Genomic DNA, 20,223 nt, shown 5'->3' with positions numbered 1-20,223 from the left:
CAAATAAAACAAATGTCATACAGGCATTTCTTTCACTGCAAATCACCAGGAACTTCACTTGCTCTCTTATGTAAAAATGCACTATTTGAATCTGATGCTGTGATTCTATGTAAATAAATTAAGGCAAGAAAATATAAACATTGCTAGTTTAGTCTTGTAAAATAGCTCAACAATAGGATGCACTATGAGACTGAAGATCAGAAAGCATGAAATGATATGTTCAATCCTTTTCCTATTTTCTAATGTCCTTCCCTCTCACACCTCCATCGATTAATCTTCCATGATGTGTATATATGGAATTTTTAAGTGCTTGGCAGTGGTACAAGATTATTCCTGAATATAGAAGGTGATTTTCTACTGCTCATCTGGAGGGACTGATGACAGATACTCGCCATATTTGTCCAGAGGGTTTAGCATCTCCTCCTTAGGCTACATTCATATTACAGCAACATAATACTGTGTCAATTAATTAATTTATTTTTATTGCAAACTGCTGGGTTAGATGAATGACACATTTTATTAATGGTTGTCAGTGGAGATTTATTCACGCCACTTTCAGAACTTTACCTGGAGCTGAGACCATTTCGCAACTCTCACATTGAATAAGAAAGGGCTCTTTTATCCCAATCTACTCAAAAGAGAAACTATTATTTTTATTTTACCTTTTCTGTTTTTCCTTTTGTGACAAATGGGAAAGAACTATTTGGAGATCACTATCATATATATCTCTGCTTGGCAGTAACAGATGGCTTCAAAGAGGCTAGCTGAAGAAAATAAAATTGCATTTCCTGGCAGACAAAGTCTGAAGCCTTGAAAATCATGGATCCTGTTAGTGTTTATAGTGAATAAATTGCCCTGGATATTTCTCAGCTGGAGAACATGGTGTGCTTTTCTTCTTGACCCGCTTCCCTTGTAGTTGCCAGCCCTTCCCCAGAGTGACTGGAGGAGATGATAGTTCCTGGAGAAGCTGACCAAAGTAAGCCAGATGTGTTTCCTGGTTTCACTGTTGTCCCCAGGGTGGTGTCAGGATGCTTTTTACCAGAGCTTCCATTTCTGGTTGTATGTGTGTTTATATGTGTTCATGACCCACACATGGAATACAAATGGCCATGCATGGTCATGCCTTAAAGAAACCTTCCTGTGCTGGTAATGGGCCACTTTGCACACATCCAAGTACTCAAAAGTCTATTGCAAAGAACAAATCTTAATCAGTTACAGAAATTATCATGTTGTCTGGTTCAAATGGCACACCTGGCATCCTTTGCATGTTGCAGATCTGATTTTGGCAACCTGGCCCAGCCCACTTTTCTTAATTCAGTGTCTTGTAGCATACCTATCCCTCCATTCACCATCTGCTGGTGGCAGAGTATTCTGGCGATAGGAATGGTGCTGCCACTTAGGACATAATTTATTAGTATGCAAACGCCTATTTTGGGTAACGTTAAAACATTAAATAAAATCTGTAAAGACTGATCACTGCAGTACTATCTTCCTTTTTGTTGCATTTTTATATCATATGTTTTGTGTTTGGTTTGCTATAACATACACATTTGCAGTTCCATGGGACAGTGCAAAGATTAATTTCTGGGAAATGTTTCTAAGTATTATCTGATGTATTGCAACTCCTTTGTATTGAAAAAATGATGTTACAATGAATGTACATTTTGAACAAGCTGCTAACCGTGTAACCTGGGGATTGGAAGCAATCCCATTTTACATTCACTTGCATGTCTTTTAGTGTTTGAAAAGAAAATGGTTTTATGTTTGGAGGGTTTTTTTTCATATGCAGAGTGTTTCAAGTTGGTTACCTCACCTTGTGCACTTGCCTCATAAGAATCCCCAGGGCTTCCTCCAACAACTCCAACAAGTTTCTCAGTTTAATTACGAGTGCAATTAATGATCTGGCAATGTGGAACACAGTAATGGCAGATTTCCTCTGAACAAGTCAGATAAGGAGGATTTCTGTGGGGCTCTTGCCCCTTCAGCTTGATCATTCTTAAAAAAAAAAAAAAAAAAAAAAAAAAAAAAGCCAGATCAGGTTCTTATTCAGCACTGCTGACTTCTGGTTATTTTTATGACTAAGGAAGATGTTTAGCTTTCGGAATCTGCTGCTGCTTCTTCTTTCTTGCTGCTATTAAGTTGCCTTTACTATTAGGGACTAGAACAATTTTTGGATTATCATTTTCTTCCACTTTGCTCGTGTCTGCTCAGAGAAGGTGCTCTGCATTGACTCTTGCTGGAGACAGTCGTGGGTGCAGAGGTGGGAAGCTAAGTGGCAGGCGTACCACATTACAGAGCTCTTGCTTCTGGTCAAGACGCTAGGAAAACTGGCACAAACCTAACAACATACAAAAGCACAAATAGGGAGGGACACTTAACCAGCATAGGACTCGGCTGTCCTATTGACCTCGGATAAAAAAAAAAAAGAGGGAAAGGCTATGCAGTGTTTGATGGTAAAACGCTGGAAAGAAGAACATCTCTCTGACATTTATGGTGCTGATTCTTGGAACAACAGAGATCCTGCAAGCAAGTGTGGCAGCTCTAAGACCCCTGCTACTTTTACCTCATCTAAAACTGGTTTAAGAAAGAGCTTCTTCAGAAGCTCAGATTATATTTTTTTTTCCGTTCACTGTTGTCAATCCTGCCAGATCTCCCAGTCCCAAAAAAGCTTAGTCTATGTTGGCAGAGGATAATGTCACTTCCAGGATATGCTAAGGTCCTGATAGTATCCAAATCAAAGCTGCTACAGGGAAGACCGAACTACGGCTCTTGCTGTTTGTGTGTCGTCTGCATCTCTCAGGACTAAGGCCTCTTCCCATTCCCAATAGAACAATTAACGTCATATTGGGAACTTGATTTCCGCTTCTCAGACTTTCCAGCTCCCATGAAGAATCTCAGGGACGAGCATATCCTTCCTTTGCATTACCTTGTGTTACCTGTTAGACTTCTGTTGCTGCTAAACAGGAGGTAGTCCAAACCATATTTATCCAACTGCTATTCAAGTAGGAGCTGAATGTGGGTTTCTGTAGTAATTTTTACTGAGAGGAGACAAAAGCTGTATATAACCTGTTGTACTTCCTGGCTTGCTTGAGAAACTTCATCTGCTGAGAGTTGAGTTTGCTTGAAGCAGAGGATCTCAGGAAAGTCCCTTTCAAGCAGGTCTCCAGGCTTGGGAGGCACAGCAGAAGGGCTTCCTCAAGTTGCCAGAAGTCCTCATCAGTTTGTTAGAGACAGAAGATTTGAAGAACCTGTGGAAGTTTGTCTCAGGGGGAGGGCAGGAGGGAGATGGAGCAGAAGCAGCCTGCTGTAGCTTTAAAGGCAATGCTGAGTAGGGAGCCATTTGGAAGGATGTAGTTTACTAAAGGGATCCAAAGCTTATTTTCCTTGAGTCTTTTTATTCTTCCTATATCTAATCCCTTTAGAGCCTAAGGTCAACCCCTTTTTGTACTGCAATAACACTGTAATATATGCTTGCATTAATTCTTTTTGCACACTGAGCATGCAAGACCAATTTAAAGCTTTTTTTCAGAAGAAAAACACTGTACGATTGTGTATATAGAAATACTGAGAGAGAATTTTAATTCTGTCTCCTGTATAAATGCATGCATTGATTACCTGTATGTAGACCATGCTGTAAATGCTGCATAGTACTGTAAAATCCTACACTTGAAACTACAATGAACAGGCAATGTAATCAAAAACAAACAAACAAACAGAAGCTGTGCAATGGATTTTGTGCCTTTTTTAAATCCATGTATGCTAATCCAGACAATCTGAAAAAAAAAAAAAAAAAGGAAAGAAAAGAAAAAAAACCCCTTGTATACTACCAAAACCTTATTAAAGAATTAAAGGCAGCACCTTGGTGATGGCTGGGTTTTTTTTTGCTTTCTTGCTTTGTTTTTCTGCTCCCTTTGCTTTCCAGCTCTGGGCAGTTTTCCCCTGCTTATCCTTGGGTGCACCAGGCAGGAATATGAAAGAGCTCTGGTAGAACAGAGAGAGTTTTATTATTGTTTACTAATGTGATCGCTGAAAACTCGCAGTTAAGACAGATCTGGGAATAGAAACAAAGTTCTGTGACTGTTGGAGATGTATTTAATGTACTTTGGGAAGGCCACACTGTGAATTCAATTTACATAAATTTAGGCTAGTATCAATTTCACTTGAACCCAGTCATATCACAGCAGCAGGTTACAACTAGCCCGAACTTATGAAAGTTTTTAGAGCTCTGCCTTGATGGTTACCAGCATCCAAACTGGCTAAACTTAAGCTAGTACAATTCAACACCTATGAACGCAGCAGAAACAGTTTATCACATTTCTCTTGGTTTCTTCCACTGAGCATCCTCCACTGGCTGGCAGCATGGTCAGCACAGGGTGGCTGGACGGCTGTCTCCCATCAGCCATTTGACAAGGCATTTAAGAACATCTGGTAAACTTCCAGCCCCTCCACTCCCCGAAGCCCCAGGGAGGCAGTTGCAAAATTGTGGTTGTCCTGCAAGTAACATTCTCCTGCCTAGGCTGCTCAGTGGATCTGACCATGCTGCTTTCATTGTGAATCACATCTGAAAGCAGTCGCCACTGTAGAGCGGCATGTGGTCCAACCCCAATTGCTGTTGGTCTGTCTGGCATCAGGTTGGAAGAGGAGACATGGTGACAGACCCTGTCTGCTTTGGTGTGAGTTGCACAGTTACTAATTCAGTGTTTTTCTGAAAGGGGCTGGAGAGGGAGGCTGCAGGCAGTAGGTGCATGCAAAGGCTCTGGTACCTGTGGAAAGGGTGGTGGAAACCTTCCCGCTTGCAGAAGAAGTACAACACCCCAACTCCTCACAGACAGAAAGCAGTTTGTGCAGGCAGGTGACGGCCTGGGAGGAAGAGCTGGGATTTGGTTGTGGTCTCTGACTTACAGGATTGTACAGTGTGTGAGTCTCTTTTTTCTCCTGGGAATTGTATGGAGAGTTAGGATTCTTCCGAGTCTGCCTCTAGCAGGGTCCAAAGCCCATCTCCTCTGTGATAAACACCTTAAAGTGCATTTTGGTTTGCTTCTGTTAGACTGTTGGTATGTGGGACATGTGCATCTTTGAAACACTGTGGAAGGATGCATGGATGCCATACAGCCATCCATGCCACTGGCACATGGATGATGTGCCATGGATGCCGCTGGCTGAGAGATGATTTAGAACAAGGTCTGAAACAGAATGGTAGATGGAACAGATGCAGTATTTCCTAGTTTTATGTTAGCCAAGTGTTGTGATCTCTTTCTTGTACCAGGTGGTTTTTTTGTTTGTTTGTTTGGTTTGGGTTTTTTTTAGTTTTGTTGTTTTGGTTTGGTTTGCTTTGGTTTTGGTTTTGTTTCACAAATTATTGCATTTAAAATGTTTAAAACCAAGAGATGGGAGAAAAAAAATAATCTGAAATTCTACAGTCTAAGAGAAAATTGATTAGGCTCACCTGAGAAACTGTTCCCTTTCCCCCATGTCAGTGCAGAGCTTCTGGAGACGGCAGGCTTTTCTGGTGAACGCCAGGCCCACTCTGTGCGGTGCCACAGACTGCTCTGCTGTGGGGGTGTAGGCACAGACAAGCTATAGGGTCTTTTCTCTATGCATTCAAGAGTTGTAAGATCACCAGAAAGCCATACAGGCATGGCAAGTGCTGTCATCACTCCATATTGCTAAAGGGACCTAGGCAGAGTGTGTGTGACTTGGCATGAGGCAGGACACAGAAGAGCATATTAACAACCTGGATGCTGGTACTGCTCTTGAACCCACCAGCATGAGTCTGCTCCGTGCTGCTGTCTGAGAAGAACACATCTGGCTACATTCTTGGGGACGAGGGGACCTGGGAACTTCTAATGCATGGTTGTAAACTTGCTGCGGCAAGTGTTGCCAGCAGGTCAGGGGAGGTTCTCCTCCCCCTCTACTCTGCCTTGGTGAGGCCACATCTGCAGTACTGTGGCCAGTTACGGGCTTCCCAGTTTAAGAAGGACAAGGAATTACTGGAGGGAGTCCACCAGAGAGCTACAAAGATTATTAGGAGTCTGGAGCCTCTTTCTTATGAGGAATGGCTGAGAGATCTGGGTCTGTTCAGTCTGGAGAAAAGAAGGCTTAGAGGGGACCTTATTTATACTCATAAATATTTCAAGGATGAGTGTCAAGAGGATAGGACCAGACTCTTTGCAGTTGTGCCCAGCAATAGGATGAGGGGCAACAGGCACAGATTGAAACATAGGAGGTTCCATCTAAACATGAGGAGAAACATCTTTCCTTTGAGGGTGACAGAGCACTGCAACAGGCTGCCCGGAGAGGTTGTGGAATCTCCTTCTCTGGAGACATTCGAAACCCACCTGGACACATTCCTGTGTGATCTGCTCTGGCTGAACCTGCTTTAGCAGGTGGGTTGGACTAGATGATCTCCAGAGGTCCCTTTGAACCCCAACTATTCTGTAATTCCGTAGAGATTGCACCTTTGCTGATTTTTGCAGTATTTGCAGCATCACTGGGATGTAGAAACTTTCCAGCTGCCATATTGGGTAGTATAAGTCTCCTCTGAGGATGTCCTGTTGCCAATGATCCTGCTAATTTGAAACCCCACCAGTTTAAAGACAAATCCCCAGACTCCATGTAGCTGCTCATGAGCACGGCGACAGAGATGGACTTGAAGGCTCTGGTTTCTGCCTCTACCAAATACAAGCAGGTAGATCTTTTTCTCTCCTGACTCTCCTTCCTCTTCATATTCTAATTGTAGCCTCTGTGCAAAGCAGGCATATTTATTGCCTTCCAAATACATATTGTTGCCCAAAGTAGTTACTAGCCAAATTTAATTTAAATTCAGTGAAAAGACAGAGTGTTACAGATGTGAAATGCAGAGACTTTGTGGGGCACACATGCTCAGACGAATTAACAGACATATGCATTCCTGGACAATTGACCGGGGAGTCAAGAGACCCAGGAGTTAAGATCTAAGCCCAAGCAGGTTGGAAAAAAATGGTTCACTGCCCAAAGACAGGCAAATGTGTCTTCTGAGAAAGTGAGGAACATAGGTAGAGATCAGAGCTTGCTATAGGTAAAGGCAGTCTTTTTGACTCAGATTTGTCCAGATCCAGGGTAGCTCTGCCCACTCACAGTCTTGGTAGCTTTTTAAAATGGGATGGTTGCCTCAACTCATGGCATAGTTCCTTCTCATAGTGGAGTGAGCCTAGCAGAGGGCCACCAAGATGATTAGGAACTAGAAACATATGACATACAGAGAGGCTGAGAGAGTCGGATTTGTTCTGCCTTAAAAAGAGAAGGGTTGGGGTGGGATCTTATTTTTTCCTTGAATTACCTGATGGAAGGATGATGCCAGACTCTTCTCAGAGGATCACAGTGAAAAGATGAGATGTGATGGACACAAGCTGGGTAAAAGGAAAACTAGACATAGAAATTAGACATAAAGAAAAACTTTTTCAGCATGAAAAGCCTCAGATTCTAGGACAGGGTCCCAAAGAGGTTGTGAGATCTCCGTCTTTGAAGATACTCAAAACTCAGTTGGACAGGGCCTGGAGCAGACATCTCTGAATTAGTCCTGCTTTGAGGGGTGGTTGGAGCAGAGACCTCCAGAGATTCCTTACACCTTTTTTATTCTACAATTTTAAGATGCAAGCTAAGACTCTCCACTCTTGATCTTCTGGCATCTTCCCACAGTTCCTCCCCACTGGCACAGCAGAACAGAAAAATTCTTCTCCAGCTTTTGGGAAAAAGTCCTAGAGCAGCTGAGTGACCTGTAGTACAGAAGACACATGATGACAGCCAAGAGAGGACAAACTGGGAACACCTGGTCTGGCAGGGTGTTTGCTTACAGCTAGCTGCTGATTACATTAACTCAACAGTGAAGCCAATCTCATACTTTGATGCCCTAGGACATTCTTCCTTGTTAACAGCCTCAGGTGATGATAGCAATGAAGGTAATAAAATATGTGTTAAATTAATAATTGATCCAAGCAGCATTTCAACAAAGTTCCTTTTAGTTGGGTTTGTAGGTAACTTCTGTCCTCCATATTTTTTGGCATATTTATGCTCTTCAGATTTTCTCCATGGTGCATTTTCAGTAGCAAAACAACAACAGCTTCCGGCTTCTTTAAGGAATGCATTCTGACAATTTTGGGGTATTGCATGCAACAGGTTAAGCAGTCCAAGTCTCCCACAGGTAGGCAGAAGCCAAACAATCACTGTTGTGCTTAGGGTGCAGTGTCCATGCAGGGAACTAGAAAATACATGGGGAATTACAGACAGAAGGGCAGTTCATTTGCTAAATACCACAAAGAATTTGTACAGCCAGAGGTGGAAGTACATGATGATTAGAAAGGTATCTACTGCACAGCTGAATGACAGCAAAGGGGTACCAGAGCAGAAGAAGGAAAGAACCATTATTTTTATTACAGCAACATCATGATGTCCAGCTCTGTGTCATATCTTACTGCTTCGTGTGAATTTCATCTCAGTAAAACTTCTGATGTCTTGCAAGGGTAAGAGCTGTTGAGGAAAGAGGGGTTGCTGGAGACAGGGCTGCTGGTGGGGCAGACTGCAGGACACATAAACCGTATTTCTGACCTACAGAGGATGTACACTGCAGGACTGGATTCAGTTCTTCTTGACCAGAAAGTAGATGAGATGACACAAGCTCGTAGGAGCTGACGGGATGTATGAAAGTTTACATATGCAGAGAAAACAGCGATCACAAAGCTGTACCATCAATCACAGCATCTAGAAAATGGGATGAAGTAGAGCAGCAGGTGAACTGTTGTTGGGGATCAGGTACTCTTTCCAGTGGGAGGCTCAGCACAAGGAAAGATGTTGGTCAGGGCTTCTTTAATCAGGTCCCAGTTCAACTGAGGAAGTGTGTCTGATTAAGACTCCAGGATAGCACTGCAGGTATATGTCCTGGGAAAACCACATCCAGCCAACAGGCAGAAGCCAATTTTAGGCTGCTAATGTCCAAAAAATGCCTGAGGGAGGAAGTCAAGTGGGTAATTTCCTTTGCAAAGGGTGGTAAGTCCCTCTTACCAGTTCAAGACCCAAATCTGTCATCCTAATAGAAAAGATAGAGTGGGTCAGTGAAAGACTAAATCAGGCTGATACAGGGTCATCTTCAGCACCAGACTTCAGCTTTAATGAAATAAGAGACAATGATTTGGAGTCCAGAGGCATTGCCAACATCAGCCTGTGTTTTAATTTATAGGATATAAAAAGAAATATTAAATAGATAACAATTTTTCACCATGCATAACAGCTTGATGCTGCCCACTGAGCTATTTGAAATGTCCCTGTTATACATGAACATAGAGATCTTACATTTTTCAGGCATACTAATAAGGCAGTTGCTCTGCACAGAACAACATGCAGATTTACAGCACAATTTGAAATTGTGTCATTGGACTGAAAAGCTATTGAGGGCTTTTTTCCCCCTCAGAGACAAAATGTTCTGTTCCCATAGCCAGATGAATGTGCTGGCTGATGGCAGCTCTGTAGCCCAGGTAGTTAAATGGGTGCTTGTTTAGTTGTAGCCTCTGATACTGTCAAATGCCACTTGCAAACACAGATGTTTGGAGCCCTGCTGTTCATAATTAGGACTGAAAAGTAACATGATGCATTATTGACTGGTTGAGTTTACAGAGAGGCTTTTGTTTCCCAGCCCTCTTAAAGAAGGGTGACTTAAATGTTTTGGGATTTGTTTTTGTTTTGTTTTGGTTTTTTAATCCATTTTACAGAGTGATGCTTCTGTGGTTTTAATTTGCAACTAATTGTTAATTAGACTAAACTTCAATGGACATTTATTTTGCCATTTTGCCTCTTTATTTTGAGGTTTTTTTGCTTATTTTGCTTATTTGTTCAAGTGTGTGCATGTGTGTGTGAGTTGCTGCTTTTCTGTTGGTATCGTGATCATTTCACAACCTACCCCTGGCACCTTATGGGCCAACTCTCCACCACAGACTGCTACTCAAGAAAGACCAGCTGTTCTGTCCTCCCATTGCTTTTAATTTTTGGACACCCCAGAGTCTAATAATGATACTTTATATGTCAGCTTTCATGACTTAACTTGCTAATCATTTTAGTGAAAGCTGAAGGAGCCTGTAAGAGTTAGAAGTGTGAGTTGCTGGAGGGATGTGAGAGCAGGAGCGAGGGATGAATAGCGTAGAGGGGAACACAGGATCACTACAAGGGTGTTGCCCCCAAGACAATGGTGGATAATATGGAAAACTCATCAGCAAATGTAGCTGGCCCTGAGGGGCCCCTTGAGTTCACCGTGGCCTAGGTATGAGAGTTGCTGAATGGTTCCAGTAAGGAAGAAGTGAATATGTAAATATTTAAATATTGCAATGAATATATAAATACTGAAGAAAACTGGTAAACATGAAAAAAATCCTGAGGAATTGCTTGCAAAAATCTCTTTTAGGTCCAGGTAAAGACTGCTAACAAAGGAACTCCTTTGGCACGTTTTTCTGCCTTCATTTATGAGTATCTGTGAATCTCTCTAAGGTTTGTATGAATTAAATGATTGAGTGATCACTGCTCAGGCATGTATTTTGAAAGTGTCATGGACTAGATCCTTTCGACTGCTGCTTCCCACTGCTCTTGATTCTGATGTCTGTGTCCATGCTATGTCTGAATACTAACCCTTTTCTTTTGTCACATGTGTCTTCTTGCAGGCATATATGCTGAAGTCATTTGAAATGAATGGTCTGCCCAAGGCAGTGCCTTTAAGTTTGCCTTATCAAGACTTCAGAAAAGATATGTCGGACTACTGGGAAAAGCCTAAGGTAACCCAGCGGATAAAGAAAGTTGATTTCTCAAATGTTGTTTTGACTGCCCCTTGCAAACCTCTGGAACCTTATCTGGAAATAAATGGAAAAGAGGAGGAGGAGGAAGAAGACGAGGAGGAGGAAGAGGAGGAAGGGGATGAGATTGATATGCACAATGGTTCCAGCAGTGACCTGAGTCAAAAAAGCACAGAGCGCAGCCAGGAGTGTGCACCCTCCACACTCCTGGCTGATGACCAGAAGGGATCCAAGGGTCGCGCTTCCACTGCTGATGGGGACCTGGAGCTGGAGGAAGGCTCAAAAACACTAGTGCTATTTTCGCCAGGTGATCTGAAAAAGTCTCCAGTGACCACAGACTTGGCTCCAGAAGTTGATCTGGGCACTCTTGCTGCACTGACTCCTCAGAGTGAGCGGCCACAGCCTATGGGTAGCCAACTGGATGTATCTGAGCCAGGGACCCTCTCTTCAGTCCTTAAATCTGAACCAAAGCCTCCCGTGACAGTGGCTACAGCTTCCTCCCCCTTTACCAAAGTTGAGCGCACCTTTGTTCATATTGCTGAAAAGACCCACTTAAATGTCATGTCTTCCAGTGGTGAACTGATGAGGCATGAGGAGTACTGCCCTCCGGGCCAGTTTGAGGAGGTCATTATTGAAGAAGAGCTGGAGGACAACCTGGTGCAGATAGAGAATGAAAGCATACATTCAGGACTGGAAGGGGCACAGACGGAGAGCTCTGTGCTTTCGGCTAATCACATTGAAACCACCTCAGAAACAGCAGGGGAGCAGCTGACCCTTCCCAGTGGTGAAGCAAAGCCTCTCAAGGACAAGCCAGAGCTCTTTGACAAAGTGTCACTCTTGCTGGATTTGGATGAGCCTGGTAAGGTGGTGACAAGGGATACTGACCTTGAGAAGTCAGCACTGGTGGCAGAACACCTGAAACGAGCAGAGACCCTCTTCAACACACAGCATAAAGGCCCCAGAAGGCCTCTTGGTTCCAGATATAGAAGTCGAATACCCATTTTGTTCTCTGAGGAGGACACTGGCTCAGACCTTTCAACATCACTTTCAGCCAAAGAGAGGCTTTATAAGAGGGCAAAGCAACCTGACTTGGCTCGCCTCGTGATGGAGAAGAGGCAAAACCACCTTCTTCGGCTGGCCTCAGGGGCCTCCTCCTCAGCATCCTCCAGCGATGAGAGGCAGCGGGCTTCAGAAACCCTCTCAGCCACTGGTTCTGAGGAGGACACACATGACTCTGATGACTCAGTCCCAAGGAAGGCTGGGAAAGAGAAGGCTGCCCCCCTGGGGAAAGAAGAAAGACGCATAAGCACAAAGAGCAGAATTCCTCGGCCCATCACACCAGTGAAAACATCGCTAGAGGCAGCAAAGTCTGAGAGCTCCATGGCTGTTGCAATGGCCATGCTATGTATCTCCCCACAGGATGCAGCTGTTGCCTACAGGTAAGACCAAAATGCTAAGCAATGCAAAATGTTGGACTTGTTAAGGAGTTGCAGCCAGGACTTTGCTCACCTCCTACTGCTTTACCTTTCACTTGGCTTGAATGAGTGGTCCATCCTTGTTTCCTACAGTAATTTCAGCTCACTGATGTGTGAAATTGCCACCTGTCTGCCTTCTTTGGCTCAGTCTGGCCAAAGGGCCAAACCCCTCTTCTCTTGCCCTGGCTTTGAGGCCTTCTTCCATTCCACAAGCTCTTGCATTTGGTCTGATCCTGCTAATAGCAGAGCCCTCCCATGTTGAGCTCTCAGTTTTGCAGCATACTTGGCACAGTTGAGACTGACCTGGCTGTTGTGATTAGAGCTCCAAGGGCTGCAAGGCTGCCAGTTGTGATTGCCTCAGAAGATGGCCAGTATGCAAAGAGGTGGAGAGAGGGAAATGTACGTGCATGGGCTCTGTCAGTGACCCAGAACAGCGCAGGCCACCTCCACATGGTCTGAGTTCCTACATATCCCTATGTCTTGGGATTTTTTTGTAGGTACCTTGTTCTCTATCAAGTAAACATAGACATATAAGGGGAAGTGGGCCTTCTGAATTCAGCAGTGTTTGGCTTTTCTTCCTGAACTGGGGTCTGGAGGTCCAGCCCAGGAGCAGAGCTGCTGATGTGGCTCTGCCACAGGTCCAGCAAATTCTGCTCTTTCAGAGATGTGTGGTGAAAGGAGGGCATCCCTGTGGGTTGGTTTATCTACCAGTAGTTACTGTTAGAGGCCAGCTGGTGCAATCCAGCTCATCCCCACATTCCCAGGTTGTACCTCCTACCTTGAAAGAAGTTGCTACATCCATGCTGCATGTCAAGAAGAGTCACAGATATGTGCTATTGGCCAAACCATGCCTGTGCATTGTCTCAGAGAGCACTGGAGGATCAGGGCCAACACTAGTTAACAGCACGAGTGTTCAAACCAATTCCCTGTCTTGTTCACAGCAAAACTCCTGTCATCCTGGTGCTGGAGACTTCTTATAATTGCTCAGCAACATTCGTGCCACACTTGCCAGGAACCCTAAGCCCCTTTCAGAAATTCCCTTTCATCGTCCCTTTTCTCTTCCTCTGCAGGCTTCAGGCACAGAGACCAGCTGGAAGTGTCCCAAACGAGCAGCGAACAACACAGACACAAAGTCGGCTTCCTCCTTCGCTGAGCTCCACTTCTCTTCCTCCACGGAGCAGCTCATGGAGGTCCAGCTGTGGATCTCCCCTCAGAGCCCCTCAGAGCCCTGTCCTTCCTTCAAGAAACCCCAGTGCTTCTCCCAGAAGCCTGCTGCCACCTTGGAGGGAAAACCCTTCTCCCTGCCAAAAGCATAAGCCAGGGACTGCTCTCCAGCGAGTTGCTCCTTCCCCCCAGCGTGCAGCTCAGGCCCTGGGGCTGACAGGGGATTCCCTGGCCTCTCCTGGTGTGGCCAAAAAACGACAAAGAGCAAAAACCCAGACTCAGAGTCCAGCAACCAAAGGAAAGCAAGTGTCCCTGGAGAGTAAGGCAACTGCCAGATAATGGTCTTCTTCTGCCAGCCCAACAGACTGGGTAACTTCAGCATATAGTATACAGTTGAGATGCTGCAGCACAGCCTTCCATGCTGGACCCACGAGTGTATAGCAGTAGCTGTACTTCAATGCTTCGCACACTCTCACCCCACACAGTTGTGATCAGCTCCCAAGGGTCTGAGAGCCTCTGAGCCACAGAACCTTCTTCAAGGGAGACATCCAGCCTGCAGCTCACGCTTGCTAATGCACAGCACCAAGCAGCAACCCAGGCAGCCTGCCTGGTGCCTAAGTCCCCTCCCTCCCCAGGCATTCCCCTCTCTCTAGCAATACCAGTCACCAACACCAACCCTGGCTTTGGAAAGAGGAGCAGAGATGATGAGAGGAAGGTCTGCTGGACAGGAAGGCTCCTGTTCTGCAGGCAGATCCCTCCTCTCTTGTGTCTGGGAAAATGCTAGCCTTGGCCGCCACCATCTACCTGAGTGCAAAGGATTGTCACCAGCTTAGCCAAGAAGGATGAATGCATCCTTGTGTGCTGAGATAAGAGCAGGGGCAGGCTGGAGCAGGGGGTCTTCTTTCCAGGGATGCCTCTGCAGGTGAGAATAGGAGACAGGCAGGTCTTGCTACCTGCTCCAGTATGTCCCACAGAGGAGGCCATTTGGCATTTCTGCTCAGCAACACGGCTGCTCTTTCAGTAGATTCCTCTGTGGTGAATAGTTAGACGGAAGTAGGGCTGTATGGGCAGCTTGCTGGGAAATCAAGAGTGCTTGCTAATTGATGTAGAAGGGAGCACACTGCAGCTGCTTCTGTCTCCAATACCAAACTGTGATCTGTGGAGACCACACCTCCCAACATGAGTGGTTCCTCTCGACCCAAGTGTGTTTGGTGCCATAGGACTATAGTCCACCAAACACAGCTCCATGCTGAAGATGCGAGTAGTCACTGGATGCCTTTGGCTTAGGTGCCCCTTGCACCTAAATTCCTTGTGCTATTATTGTCATGATCTTGGTGTTTGTGAATTTTGGCACTGTGGTTTCAGCCACAGCTGGACAGCTACAGGGCAGGGTGGGAAATTATCCTGTAGCACAGTCAAAAGCTGCTGCTTTCTGAGGAGGTTTGCTAGCATGCCATGGGAACCTTGTGCATTTCTGTCTAAGAGTACAGTGAGTTGAGTTGTGGAGGTCACGTTTATGTGTTTCCCAGTGCTCAGCTCTTCCACACAACAATGGAAATGTAAAAGCAAGGGCTGTATTCTTCAAGTAATATTATCAGAGCAGAAGCTTAGTGTTCCGCTAGAAATAAATTAACCAAGGTTTTAGCCCCCAGACTAATTAGGAATGTTTGAAAATGAAAACCAGGGTGACTAATACCTGTCTGAGCTTGGTGAGATCTTGTAGCCACAAAATTTTCTCTATGTCTCGCAGGGGTAAACACTCCAGACCCAAATACTTTGGATTCCACACCACTGACTTGCCTAAAAGAGGTTTTGCTTGAGGCAGAACAAAAATACGACTGCTCTGTACACCCATCCCCACAGCTGCATATTTACTCTTTGCAGACCACAAAGCTTGATAGAGGTGTCTGGACAATAATAACCTTGATTAATTTGAACATATATACAAACAGTCACACTGATGGCCATTGAATCTGAGGAATCCTGAAGTTTTTTACATCTACAGGAACTGTTCTGGAAAGGTGCATGAGAGCTGTGATGGGGTGGCTGTGAGAACAGGGTACTCTGTGGACATCTGAACAGATTCCAGAAAGCCAGTGAATTATTTCCAGCACAGAAAACATCATCTATTCCTAGTGCTGTTTGACAGGGCTGTGCTAATGATGCAGCTGGGTCCACAGAGATCTGGGCCTGGCATGAGTTGTCTCTCCTTGTGGTTGTGCTACCAGCCTCATTGATCCAGCACAGTCCTGCATCCCTGCTCTCCCTGGCACAGAGGGGAGCAGGAGAGTGTGTCAAAAGCAGCATGCTCCCTCAGTTATTTCTGATGAGAAAGAGATGGAAGTGAAAGCTGACTGACTGCAGCAATGATTCCTCCCCAGACAGCCTGTGCAGGAGGTGCCAGGTGCTGTTACTACTGAAAGGCTCCTAAGGGTAATTCTTGCAGAGCCTGACTGCAGAGCCTGTCCCACAGGCTTGGGTGTCCAGAGCTGCTCTCCTTCCCAGTAGCAAGTGATGCTGTGATCCTGGTTGGGTGTCACATTGCCTCTTTTATTCCTTCACAGATGTTATTTTTACAGGAGTTTCAGTGCTGGGCTCTTCCAGTCAAGTGGATTTCAAGAATTTGGTAACAAGAGGTGTCCCACACAGCTGCATTATTCTGGCAGACGTGGTCACAGGGATGCTTGCAAGCCCCCTGTTAACAGCCCTGTTAGCGTGCTGCAGCAAGTGGTGCCTGGATCCTTATTTCAGGTGTCAGCAGAGGGACACAGGAAAGCCCCTGCCATGTGGGTGCTGCTCTGGATCTCCTCCCTGGCTCTGATTTTCAAGGTTCTGCCCTTAGTTGCTCAGTGGTGAGTGTGAACCCATGGTACACCTGACATCAGGGTGCACAGCACACCCTGCTTGCAGAAGTTCCCATTCCTCTTGCGTGTCTCTCTGGAGGGATTTTCTGGCAAGCATGTGGACCAGCAGTGATGCTCTCTGTTAACATAACTGTTTAAACTGGCCTGCATAAGGGTCAACAACTCCTCCAGGTCCTCTCTTCTTCTTACCCCACCTTGCAGGGAGGCTAGAAGGACACCTGCCCTAGGTGGAGAAAACATGGGAGACCATTTTTAGGGACAGCAGGGAACAAGGCCTGTGATGTTAGGGTTAAGTGGTTGAGGTATGCCAGACAATTCAGAATGGCATTACAGGACGTGGTGGGCTGTCACATCACAGAAATGCAGGAGATGCAAAACCCTGCTGTTCCCTGCCCATGAAACATAGTGTGCAAGCTCCGTCAAGCCTTGAGGAAACACAAGGCTGCTCAAACATTGCTGTTGGTGTCTAGCTGCATCCTTGCTTCACTGCAAAGAAGAGAAGATCAAAGAGAAGACTGAGCTGACCAAAGCAGACAAAATGGCTAGGAAGAATAAAGGAAACTGGGGTAAGAGGAGGAGAAGCAGACTTCTCAGCACTTTTGCATGTTTGCAGGAATTTCTGTGAAGAGCCTGACGCTATGTGTGTTCCCCATGAGTGTGTTTGCTGCAGAATCTGTCATGGCCAACCACAGATGCTTGTGCTCATGTGCGTTTCGAGGTGACCCCTGAGACAGGCTGCCACCGTGCCTGCATCTGTGCATACATGTACATGAGTGGTAGGAACAGAGAGGAGGAGCACTTCAGGGTCGTGTGTTGGGAGCAGAAGTGTCTTTGGGACTGTCAGGTATCATGAGATACTGCAAATGCTCTGTTGAGATGAGAGTCTTTGTGTTTCAGTAGCAAACATTTCTGAGTCAGTTGTCTTTGGAATATGTGAGAGGCAGGAGACTTTGCTAGCACTTTCTAAGTAAAGAATATCATATATATTGTTATAACAATATAAATAGCGCTCATTATATACATATGCCCTAGCAGCACTAGGCTAGTTTCACAAAGCACCTGAGAGTTTGCAACCACCTTTGACTCTGTTTGCCAGCTACTCAGTTGCATGCAAAGGAGTGAGCTGGGCTCCTGTACAGGCCCTTTTCCCTTTCTACTGGTCCCAGGTGGGTGCCCATGGCCTCACTGTGTGCCGGCTCCCATGGTCTCCTGCAGAACCCTGAATGGTGGTATTGCCCTTCTTCAGCCTGTTGCTGTGCTCCATGGGGCTGGGACCATGCTGATTGTAACAGAAGAGCCAGTTGGCCTGAAGGCGGGTTGGCAGCATCTCCATGTGCATTAGGGTTGGTATCTTTGTGAGGCCAGAGAATAGCCCTGGTTGCAACGCTGTGGTGAACCGTGACCCCAAGCATAGCCAGAATCCCATGAAATAATAGTGGTTTGTACACCATGACTCTCCTCTCCCCTGGTCCCTGATTTTACCTCCTCAAGCAGATCTTGTCTTCGAAGTCACTGTGTACTCCCTGCAGGTCAGTCCCTTTCTGGCTGGGGGCTTGAAGCACTCCTGGTTTTCTACAAAGCTTGAGGCAGACTTGTCCACCAACTCATGCAGCAGACCCTCTACCATGCAGACTGGTGCTCTAGGTTATAAGGAAGAACATTATCCCTTTTATTTTTGGAGCTGCAAATGTCTGGAAAACAGGTTTGAAGTATGTATTGATGATGCCCTCTGTGCTAAAAGGAGGAAGGGAGCTGCCACAACAAATCCAGAGGTGAGTTCCTGTTAGGTACCAAGGTGAGAACTCGTCTTAGCTGTTAAACTAGAGTAGGCTGCAGGGGTGAGGTCTGACACGGGGTCGCTGCAAGGATGCAGCGGCTGATGTTCACTCAACGCTTGGCTAAATGACTGCAGGGCTGCAAGGCAGAGGCTCTTGAACTGTCGCCTGCAGAGGGTGTGAGGAGCTCTGCAGAACCGCGACGCTTTAGGCAAGGAGTCCTGTGTGTGTGAAAACCAATGTCAGCAACACTGCTGTGCTCTGGGACCTGGGCTGCTGCTTCTCTGGACAGGAATTGGAGCTGGAAACACAGATGATTTTTGTATATTGCCTTTTAACATGATAGCATGTGACTCTACACTCAGAAACATTGTATCTGGTGCACCCACACCATTTTCTTTTGCCTCTGGCACAGTCTGACAAAGTCTTTTGGCCTGGAAACACGACTTCACTCCTTGGTACTGCCTGCCTGGAAATGTGACTGGCTCCCAAGGCTAAATCTCTCTACAAAAGCAGCTGGAGAATGTTTACACACTACAAACAGAATGTACAACTGCGACCAAGGAACCATAATCCGGTTCAATTGCATGGCAAATTTCTTGGCCATAAAATCTGGCATGTATCACAGAGGCCCTGTCTGTGTACAGATCCACCTGCCATTTGTCATAAGTTCAGATCACATTTTAAAAAATAAAATAAATGATGCAGCCATTTCTTCTTCATATCAGACACAGTTGTCATTAGTTTTGTTTTTAAAAGGGGATTCTTGATCATGCCATTAAAAACCTGTCTACCTTTTCATTGGTGTCTTCTCCCATTTGTTGGTGTTGCCAGGTGAAACAGAAATACCACCTGAATTGCTGCCAAGGGACATTGGCAAGGATTGTCTCTAGGTTTCTACATCACGACAACTCAGTTGGCTGCAATCAACTGCAAAACACAATCTGGCAAGGAAGAGGAGCCTTCCCTTTTTTCAAGAGGAGCATCAATGATGTGGCTCCTGCCTTTTGCATGTAAATAGGTATGCAAAAGCTTAGAGCTGTCTGAAGCCTAGATGTCACATCCAAGTAACATTTGTGCATCTGTTTGCGGGAGCGACACCTGGTTGGTCCATGAGGATTTTCACTGAACTGCAGAGCTGGCCAGGGCCAGTGTTTTACATGACTGGACTCTTCTGCTTTATATGGTCTTCCAAATTTGAGCACTACTGGGAGCATTACAATATTTTACTGGCCCTATCTGTAGTCTTTGCTGAGACCAGGCAGCTGGGGCAGCAGTTGGACCTGTACATTAATATGCTGTAAGTGGAACAGAAGCAAACCAGTAACTTGGCATGGTTTGACTTTTAATCCCCTTTGGCAGTCTGACATATAAGCTGAGGACAGCTCTTGTTGTCCCAAAACCAAGGTTCTTAGCCAGCGTGCACGCAAATAAGCCAGATTTAGCACACAGAGACAAGACAGTGTTTACTATAGAGTTGTGCAAGTCTGGATGCTGAAATAAAGCCAGCACACCAGAAAGGAAAGTAAAAGCCATTATATACAAAACGTTTTTGCTACATTCACACCCTCAGGGCAAGTCCTAAGAGCCAGTTGGTTACACATTTGCATATTGGTTACATAATCGTTTTACCACTACGCATACTTGTTGAGGAAGGGTCCCAGGCTGGGCTTAGGTCTAGGGGTGTGTATTTTACTATTATAATGAGCATAGAATGAGCAAAGTTCAGCTAAAGGACACTTTAGCTAAGCGTTTTGAGATATATGTTAAGACTCAACTAATTGTGCTGGCGCCAGGCAATCTGCACTGCAAGGACAGTATTCTTTGTAGTTCACAATTAGGCATTTTGCAAGTTACTCTTACATTTGTTAGAGGAGCAGACTGACCAAAACTGAGAGGATTTACCTGTCTTTAGGGTAGCAATTGCTGGCAGGATTCATTTTTAGTAATAATGACTACACTCCTACAACAGTAATTTCACCATGTGCACGTTGGCTGGTGGCTATTGTGTGCAGACCACATCCAGGTATGTGTAGTATAGTTTCTTACCAAGTTTGGGAAGGACTGGTGGAAGGGGGAACAGGGTAGCTGTGAAGGCTCATTTTCATCAATTGGTAAGTTCATACGCTTTCATCAC

The 20,223-nt window shown here is 45.4% G+C and overlaps 1 protein-coding gene across 14 annotated transcripts in view; it reads left to right on the top strand.

Moving 5' to 3' along the window:
- Window positions 1-18,887, top strand: part of TTBK1 (tau tubulin kinase 1) — a 134,783-nt gene extending 115,896 nt beyond the window's left edge. For all 14 annotated transcript variants that reach the window (XM_065059044.1, XM_065059039.1, XM_065059040.1 and 11 more), the window contains 2 exons: window positions 10,680-12,247; window positions 13,354-18,887. In XM_065059044.1, coding sequence (XP_064915116.1) covers window positions 10,680-12,247; window positions 13,354-13,786 — 2,001 coding nt within the window. In that variant the 3' untranslated portion in view covers window positions 13,787-18,887. The remainder of the gene's footprint in view (window positions 1-10,679; window positions 12,248-13,353) is intronic.
- The last annotated feature ends 1,336 nt before the right edge of the window (window positions 18,888-20,223 follow it).

This window comes from Columba livia, chromosome 3 (genome assembly GCF_036013475.1).
Source record: "Columba livia isolate bColLiv1 breed racing homer chromosome 3, bColLiv1.pat.W.v2, whole genome shotgun sequence".
In the NCBI taxonomy this organism is placed as follows: Eukaryota; Metazoa; Chordata; class Aves; order Columbiformes; family Columbidae; genus Columba; species Columba livia.
The sequence above is the reverse complement of the archived record's forward strand: the minus strand, read 5'-3'. Positions and strand labels throughout refer to the sequence as shown.